The sequence below is a fragment of the Tupaia chinensis genome, unplaced genomic scaffold (assembly GCF_000334495.1).
Source record: "Tupaia chinensis unplaced genomic scaffold, TupChi_1.0 Scaffold000098_2, whole genome shotgun sequence".
In the NCBI taxonomy this organism is placed as follows: Eukaryota; Metazoa; Chordata; class Mammalia; order Scandentia; family Tupaiidae; genus Tupaia; species Tupaia belangeri.
Genome location: NW_006159561.1, coordinates 1,500,541 through 1,510,246, shown reverse-complemented (window position 1 = coordinate 1,510,246; position 9,706 = coordinate 1,500,541). Strand labels below are relative to the sequence as shown.

Genomic DNA, 9,706 nt, shown 5'->3' with positions numbered 1-9,706 from the left:
AGTGAGAAAGCACCCGCCAGGCAGGATGACCATGCCACAATTCCTTCTCCTCTATTCTCCTCCTGGGATTTTGGGCATGCACACACATGCTCCTGGTATGAGTTTCGAGCCACTGGATCCATGACTTGAGCAGCGGTCAGCCATGTGGGATTCTAGTGCCTTACCTGCTATGCCACCTGCTGACCAGAAAAGGTTATCTTTAACTTTTCTGAATAATTTGTATAATTTCTCTAATAGAGAAATAGAAAATACCAGGAAAATTTTGTTGCAGAGAAATGTTTATGTGTGTTTGACTACTCCCAGAAACCTCATATCATATTTTATATATATTTATCCATTCTGATTATACTTCAGATGAAAACAAGCATAAAAAGTTATTTTAAAAATCATATTTAGGGTTAGTTTTTTTTTCCCCAATAGAATATGCTGGCACAGTATTTTTTCTTTTTTTTTTTTTTTGAGAGGTTTTTGCCATAGGGTGCGTGTGCTCGCCAGAAAGACAGAGAGAAACAGAGAGACAGAAAGTGAGAAATCACTCCCCAGGGGGGATGGCCACGCCGCAATCCTTTCTCCTCCATTCTCCTCCTGGGATCTTGGGCATGCACGCACACGCGCCCAGTGTGAGTTTAAGCCACCGGGTCTGGGACTCGAACTGCAGTCGATTACATAAGAGTCTAGTCATGTAGCCATTATGCCAACTGCTGGTCCCTGCTGGCACACAGTTCTAATGATGAGCCAGGAATCTTGAACTATATTACAGGTTGAACTAAAAAAACTATTATATAAATGCAAATAACACTTACTCTTTTAGTGGTGAACATACATAGCCACAGGGATGATTATAACCACGGATATAATTTGGAGATGGAGGATATTCTGGAAAATTGACACTTTTAGCTAAGTGATTAAAAAAATTTAAAATGAAACCTACTCCACAAAAATAAACAACATATTTACAGTAGCATATTTCTAAAAATGTATGATATAGCATTGCATTTAACTCAGTCGTCAGCATTAACATTAGTTTTATACATGTGTTTATTTGCCCATACACATATGTGAACTTGAGAGAATGCCAGTATGAGTACTACTGTCCTCTCAAACTTTTTCTTGCTATTATTTCTTAAGATGCTGTTACTGTTTGTATACAAGAAAAACTGTTAAAAGTATTATTTAATTACTTTCTGAGATTTGAGGCAAAAGAAAAAAATCACAAAGAATAAGACTATCCTATTACAGTCATGGATTCATACTTTCTTGTTTGTTGGTTTTAAATAAAATGCTTGGAGAGGTAGGCAGGTGGCGTGGCGGTTAAGGGTGCTGGACTCCCTCATGGCTGACCACGTTGAGTGTTGGACCTGGTGACTTGCTTTCTCACTTTCTCTTTCTTTCTCTCTCTGTCCCTTTCTGGTAAAATTAAAATAAATAAATGAGTAAAGTTAAATAAAATAATTTTTTTAAATGTTTTTTTTTAATAAAATGCTTGAATAGTTAGATGGTTTGTCAATAAAGATAGTTTAAAATACCCCTTTTCCAATTCCTTTGTAGATAACCCAAAGTATAATAAAGATCAATAGAGTTTAAGAATTACAGCATGATATCCATATTATATTGTATATGAATGCAAAAGAAGGTGCTTTGATTTTAATGAAATTTATGATAATTTTATATGAGACTTTTCTAAAACTATTTTAAAAATGTATGTATTCTGTCAACTGAATTCTGCTTTTGCCAGAGAAAATGAATTTAAAGTATGATTTTAACATAAGCCATTAATTTTGTGGTATATGTGCAATGTGAAGCAATAGTTGAGGAGACTAATGTAGTTGAATGAATTTTTCATGTTTATGACCTGTATCATTATCTTAGCACAGCCTATTATGTTGGCTTGATGTACTGCTGATGTGATATTACATTTTTTTCTTTTGAAAATATGGAGATTATTCTTTTCTTTTTGAGAGAGATTTTTGCTATAGGGTGAGTATGCTCACCAGAGAGACAGAAAGTGAAAAATCACCCCCCAGGGGGATGGCCAAGCAGCAATTCCTTCTCCTCCATTCTCCTCTTGGGATTTTGGGCATGCACACGCATGCACCTGGTGTGGACTTGAACCGTGATCAACTATGTGGGAGTCCAGTGACATAGCCAGCATGCCATCTGCTGGTTCTGCTTTTCTTTTTTTTAAAAAAATCTGTTATAGTCTGCAAACAGGCATGGTTCTTTTGTGAAGCACATAGCGTGGGAGTTAATATTTAATTTCAGAAATCAGAAAGATCTGAGTTTTAATTCTGTTCAGCTGTTTATTGGCTATGTAAAATTAACTGCTTAATTTCTGTAAACATCAGTTTTCTCATTAGTAAGATAATGTATGCAAAATATTTGGCTCAAAACTAAGTGCAGAGTAGGTGTTAAAAAAAAAGAAAGACACATGAGAAGAAAACTGAGTATTCATTAAAAATTCACTCAGTGGAGATTTCTTACAGCAAATTTAGTAGTGACTTGTGCACTGAATGACTGATTACTTCTAGCTGTTGATTTTAATCTCTGTATACTTTTTTTAGTTCCCTTCCTACCCCTAATAATGATACAGAAATGGTCTGCTTTGAAAATAGGATAACAACACATCTATGGTTCAGACAGACAGTAATTTGTGTTATAGACAGTAAATAAATTTTATGTGCCCTCATCTGAAACTGAGACAGCTAAACATACATGAATGTTGTCAACATTGGCCCCTACTGGCATATGGGTAAGGCAGAGCTGAGTCTGAGTGAGTGCTATGACTCAGTCTGGCCTCAGACTTCTCAGAGTAACTGAAACCTTGTTGGGAAATGGTAATCAACAAAACTTTGTTGTCTCTATTCACAAGTAGTTTATAGTAAGGGAAACTATTCAGATAGAAATAGTGAAATTAAATCAAATTATAGAGAAAAACAGGGCTTTATGCCTCTGTTCTCCCATAGTCCCTCACTGTGAGTTATCTTAAGTTGTCTGAGTCCTGAGATCTTTATGGTATGAAATAGTATTTTGAGTCAATAATGCAAGTTATTGAACGGTTACATTTTCATTTTACAGACTAACCCATTTGGAGAGGGGAGTGGCTATGGATATATCAAAAACTCTAGCTTATAAAAGAAATATAAACACTTTTATATAAAGATCCACTTAGCAGAAATTTCCTCAATAGTTTTATTCGTTACTGGATCTTCTTATTCTAGGCAATTTAAACATAAAATTCTGTATCTAATGATTAATATTGTTTCATAGAATTAAAAAAAAATGTTCCTTGAGATTTTTAGCCTGTAAGTATCTATCTATACTTAGCATTGCAGGATACAGTCTGGAAAAGTCCAGAAAATGCCATGTCACTGACTATTACATAAAATGCAACTACAGATTTGGGTTAAATATCAGGCATGTCTACCTGATTCATGTACTTGTTGTTCTCACTGAGTAAAGAAAGAAATATAAATGAACTAACTGAAAATACAGTTTGAAAGAAACTATAAGAAAGTTTATCAATGACTCATAGTAATTCCCAAATGTGTGCCAGATGTTTCAACTTACAACTGATAATGTTCATATTCCCTTCGTAGCGCTGGATGTGTACTAAGTCGATAAAATCTCGGGGTGAAATTGATCCCATGGCAAAACTCTGTGTAACAGTATGAGATATGAATGTGTCCTGCAACAAATCAAACCATAAAGATTGCATCAAGTATTTAATATCTGTTCTTTGTATTGTTCCCTCAAAGAATTTCCCTATGCAAGATTAGCCTTTACTTGGAGAAAGGAGGGCTTTGAAGTTTTAAGACTCCATCACTAAGTCAGCTTGCATGTTCGGTGTTAAGAGAGCATTAAATTGTAACTATGAATGTTACAGGATTGAGGAAGTAATTTTGAGATCATCTGCTTTTCTAATTTTTAGATGAAGAATTTGTAGCTTTTTTTTTCTTTTCCAGACAGCATGTCAGCATGTGTGTTTGCAGAGAGAGACAGAGAGACAGGGACACAGGGACAGGGAGAAAGCATCCTTTAGTGGGGCATGGTCACAATGTTATCCTTTCTCCTCCATTTCTCTATCCCTTGGGGATTTGGGGCATGCACACGCATGTGTCCAGTGTGTTTTTCAAACCACAAAGGCTGGGATTCTAGTTGTGCAGTCGATCATGTAGGATCCAGCTCCCTTAGTTGTCAGGTCACAGGGCTGACCAGATTAATTGAAGTTTAATAGATTAAATCACATGCACAACTAGGGATAAGTGGAGAACAAGAACCCAGGTTTCTTGATTTGTAGTATCATTTCTCCTCCTTCCCATTGGTTAAATAACATATTCTGAAGAATACATGGATTTATTATGTGCTGCCTTTACATCTGGTGAAACTGGGAGTGTTTTTTTGTTGTTGTTGTTGTTTTTTTTTAGGGAGATTTTTGCTGTAGTGTATGTATGCTTGCTGGAGAAAAAGAGACAGAAAATGAGAAATCATTCTTCAGGGGAGATGGCCACATTGCAATCCCTTTTCCTCCATTCTCCTCTTGGGATTTTGGGCACGCATGGACACATGCCTGGCATGAGTTTCAAGCCACTGGGTCTGAGACTCAAACAGTGGTTGGCCAGTGGGAGTCCAGCACCTTCTCTACCTGCTGGTCTCAAAACTGGGAGAATCTTGAATGGCCTAAATAGGGGTTCTTCTCCTCACTTATTTGCAAATGAGATCTTCTAGCCAAATAATCCTGACCAATAGTACCAGCAGAGTTACTATTTATCCCTGTCTGTAGATTTCCATTCCTTGCTGGACCATACAATAATTCGTAAAAATTGCCCATATCCTCCTGAATGAACTAGGGGTCACCTCACCCTCTTGTTACTACAAAGCCTCCTACAGGCCCTGGTTATTCACTCTGCCCCAGTGTTTCCCTATGGTGGTATTTTATGTCCTCCTCCCCTGGCCTATGATTAATGATTACTAAATTGCTGGCACTCTCATTGTCTAGTGTTAGGTATTATGCCTTTGACCATCTCTATAAACCTAGAATGAGAATCCACCAATGGGAAGAGTAGGAGGTAATTAAAGTAATTCCTGGGGATGAATACTTTAAATAGCAACATGAAGGTAAAATAATTATTCTTATACTGTAATGCTATTCAGAGATACTGTGCTATACTGTAAGGGCATGGAATTTGGAACAGGAGACCAATTTGAGTCTTTCTAAAGTGTATCTTTGGATCCTCTGATTTATCTCCTTCTCCAATGCAACTACCCTAGCACAAGCCACTGTGATGCTTCAATGGATTACTATGATAGCCTCTTAACTGTCCTTGCTGATTTCATTATTTTGCACTTTCAATCTACTCTCCTTTCAGCAGATGTCTTGTAAAAGTATAAATCAAATCAGTCCTGCTTAAAAGACTACAATGGCTTTACACTGACCTAAGGAAATCTTCCAGAATTTTATCCCAGCCTAACTTCTCTAACTTTACCTCTTTCCACTTCTATCCTTGCTCTTTATTTTTCAGATCCGATAGACCTTGTTTTCCTCTTCATTAAACATGTTTAATTGACTCCAAAAACACATGAAAAAGATTATATACCGTAACCAAGTAGGATTTATCCCAAGGGTATGAGGATGGTTCAACGTATGCAACTCCCTAAATGTGATACACCAAATAAACATATTGAGGGGCAAAAACCCAATATATGCAGAAAAAGCATTTGACAAAATTCAACATTCTTTATGATAAAAGTACTCAACAAATTAGTGATAGAGTGAATGTACCTTAATATAATAAAGGCCATATATGGCAAAACTACAACTAATTTAACACTCTATGGGGGAAAGCAGGAACCTTCTCTGCTAAGAACTGGAACAAGACAAGGATGCCCACTTTCATCACTCTTACCAACATAGTATTAGATGTCCTACCCAGAGCAATTAGGCAAGAGAAAGAAATAAAGGGTATTCAAATAGAAAAGAGGAGGTAAAATTGTTCCTATTTGCAGGTGATATGATCTTACATACAAAAAACCTAAAGACACCTCAAGAAAAACTCTTAGGACTAATAAATTCAGTGAAGTTGTAGGATACAAGCCTAATATACAAAAGTCAATAGCACTGGGCTGGTCTCACAACCTAGTGGTTAAGAGGGTTGGATCCCACATGGCCAACCACAGTTAAAGCCTGACCTTTGTGTCTTAATAGACATGCTGGGCACTTGTGCATGTATGCCCCAAGTCTCAAAAAAACAGAGATAGAGAAAAGAAGGGATTGTGGTGTGATCACACACATTGAGGGGTACTTTCTCCCCCTCCTCATCCTCTTCTGTTTTTCTTCAGCAAGTGCTTGTACCCTCTGGCTATTAAAAATTCATAAAATTTAAGCAGTCAGTAACATTTTTGGGCCAGTAGGTGATGTGGAAGTTAAGGTGGCTGGATCCCACATGGCCGACTGTGTGGTATGAATCCTAGATGTGGCAGCTTCTAAATCACACCAAACATGCCCAAATTCCCAAGAGGAGACTGGAGGAGAAGGAACTGTGGTGTGGCTATCCCCCCTAGAGTGCTTTCTAACTTTCTTTCTCTCTCTCTTTCTCTCTCTCTCTCTGGTGAGCACACACACCTTATAGCAAAAACTAAAAAAAAAAAAAAAAAAAGTAATGTTTTTATACATCAATAATGAAACAGCTGAAAAAGAAAGAAAAATCAGTCCCTTTTACAATAGCTACAAAGAAAATAAAATACCTAGAATTAAATTTCATGATGTGAAAGAGCTCTATGATGAAAACTTTAAAGCACTGGTGAAAGAAACTGAAGATACACACACACACACACACACACACACACACAACATGGAAAGAAAGACATCCCATGTTCATGGATTGGAAAAATCAATATTGTTAAAATGTCTGTACTGCCAAAAGCAATCTAAACATTCAATGTGAGACCTATCAAAATGCCAATGAAAAAAATAGAAACAATTCTTCACAAAAATAGAAACAAGAATTATTATGGCATCACAAAAGACTTGAAATAGTTGAAACAATTCTGAGCAAAAAAGAATGGAGCTGGAGGCATCATACTTCTCTATTTCTAAATATATTACAAAGCCATCATTGCAAAAACAGCATGGTGTTGGCAGAAAAGTAGACACAAATACCAATACGACAAACAGAATAGAGAATTCAGAAATAAATCCACACACACACACACACACACACACATATATATATATATATATTGCCTGCTGATTTTTTAACTTTTTAGATTTTTGCCATAGGGCATATGTGTTCACTTGAGAGAGACAAGAAGAAAAAGTGAGAAATCACATTGTCCCCTTCTGGGGAGAGTGGCCATGCCACAATCCCTTCTCCATTCTTCTCTTGGGATTTTGGGCATACAAACATACATGCTGGGTCCAGGACTTGAACGGTGGTCAGCTATGTGGGAATCTAGCACCTTAACCACCATGTAAACTGCTGGGTCCCGACAGTTGATTTTTGTTAAAGGTGCCAAGAAAATCCTTTAGGGTAAAGGCAGTTTCTTCAATAAATGATGCTAGGAAAACTGAACATCCATATGAAGAAAAATGAAGATAGAATTTTATTTCTCACCACATACAAAAATAAACTCCAAATGGGTAAAAGACTTAAAACATAAATCGTTAATCTGTAAAGGTACCAGAAAGCATAGGAGAAACATTTTAGGGCATCAGTGTTGAGTAAAACTTCAAAAGGACAGGCAATGAAAGCAAAAATAGAAAAATAATGATATCAAACTAAAAATCTGCATCGCATAAGAAAAAATAAGCAGAGTAAAAGACAACAGAATGAGAGGAAATATTTGAGTACTATCCATCTGACAAGAGATTAACAGCCAGAATATATAAGAAACTCAAAGACCTAAGTGGCAAAAAGCAACAACAACAAATAAACTAATTAAAAAATGGGAAAAAAACTGAACAAATAGTTATCAAAGAAAGACATACAAATGGGGCCAGAAGATAGTGTAGGAGGTTAAGGCAGCTGGATCCCATATGGTTGACTGTGTGGTTCAAGTCCTGGACTCGGTTGGCTTGAAAAGACATGCTAGATGTATGTGTGTGCATGCCCCAAATCCTGAGAGAAAATGGAGGGGAAGGGATTGTGGTGTGGCAGTGGCCACACCTCCGGCTGAAGATGCTTTCTCACTTTGCCTCTCTCTTTGTGTTTCCATGAGCACACTTGCTCTATAGCAAAAAGAAAAAAAAAAAAAGACAAATGGCCAAGAAAAACATGAAAAAAGCTCAGCATCATCAATCATTAGGTAAATGCCAATCAAAACCAAAATGAGATATCATTTCACTCCAGTTTGAATGGCTACTATCCAAAAGACAAAAAATAATAAATGCTGGTGAAGATGTGTTGAATTTGCACTCTTTTACACTGCTAGAGGGAATATAAATTAGTACAGCCATCAAAGAAAACAGTTTGGAAGTTCCTCAAGAAACTAGAAGTAGAACTGCCATGCCATATGGTCCAGCAATCCCATTACTTGGTATGTATACAAAGGAAAGGAAATCAGTAGGTTGTAAAGATATCTGCACCTCAATATTTATGACCCCACTGTTCATAAGAGCCAAGATATAGAAGCTGATCAACTAATAAAAGGAAAACATGAATGGAATATACACACATTGAATAACATGTAACTTTTGAAAAAGATGAAATCCAGGGCCAATCAAGAGGTATGGTAGTTAAGGTGGCTGAATCCCACATACCTGACTGCGTGGCTTCAGTACCAGATCCTGCAACTTGAAAAACACACTGGTAGCATGTGTGTGTATGTGTGTGTGTGTGTGCACCCAAAATCCTGAGATGAGAATTGAGGAGAAGGGATTGCAGCATGGCCATGCTGCCCTGAGGGATGCTTTCTCACTTTCTCTTTCTCTCTGGTGCGTGCATGTGCCCTACAGCAAAATTAAAAAGAAAAAAAAAAGAAGATGAAATCTAGTTTTTGAGGTTAAGTGGGCAAGCCCGGACATCATTATGTTCAGTAAAATAAGCCAGGTACAAAAAGAAATACCACATTTTCTCCCTTATATATAGATATTGGAAAAAAATGACTCCATAGAAGTAGAGAAATATAAAATGACTAAAGGATGGGATGATGGGGAGAGCAGAGGGACATTGATTCATAGAAACAAAATTGCAGATAGATATAAGGAACAATCTCCAGTGTTATAAAATATGGTGGGTAGAATATGGTTAACAACTTACTGCAATATAATATTACACATAGTTGAGACAGTAGATATATTAAGTACCCTGATGCAATAATTACTCATTGTATTCATGTACTGAAAAAATCATGTTGTAACAATGATTATATTAACAAAAATATTAATTAAAAATATTGTCCAGAAATCTGTAAGACCTCAGTGCATACCATTGAAGGCAACTTGGATATGGCTTTTGGGTAGCTGTCTTCAATTGGCCCAAATAAACTCCTATTTTTTTTGTATACTTTGCCTCAGCAATTCTCTTTGGTTGACATCTGTTTGTTCTTAAGTCCCTATGGTGTGCCAGCATTGTTCTTGTTATGTAATGTAATATGGTTAAGATATGCCTGCTGACTTCCCATCAACAAGGGTACTTAATCTTTGTCTTCCATGAAATGTAGATGAATCTCTGAGTTCAGTTCCCTGATAACAAGAGGCACATTTCAGCAG

At 36.8% G+C, this 9,706-nt stretch overlaps 1 protein-coding gene across 5 annotated transcripts in view; it reads right to left on the bottom strand.

The window, feature by feature from the left end:
• STARD6 (StAR related lipid transfer domain containing 6) overlaps positions 1-9,706 on the bottom strand; it is a 22,562-nt gene that overhangs the window by 3,707 nt on the left and 9,149 nt on the right. For all 5 annotated transcript variants that reach the window (XM_006143440.1, XM_006143442.1, XM_006143444.3 and 2 more), the window contains exons 5-6: positions 3,568-3,685; positions 804-897 (exon numbers count right to left, since the gene is read on the bottom strand). In XM_006143440.1, the coding sequence (XP_006143502.1) occupies positions 804-897; positions 3,568-3,685 (212 nt within the window). The remainder of the gene's footprint in view (positions 1-803; positions 898-3,567; positions 3,686-9,706) is intronic.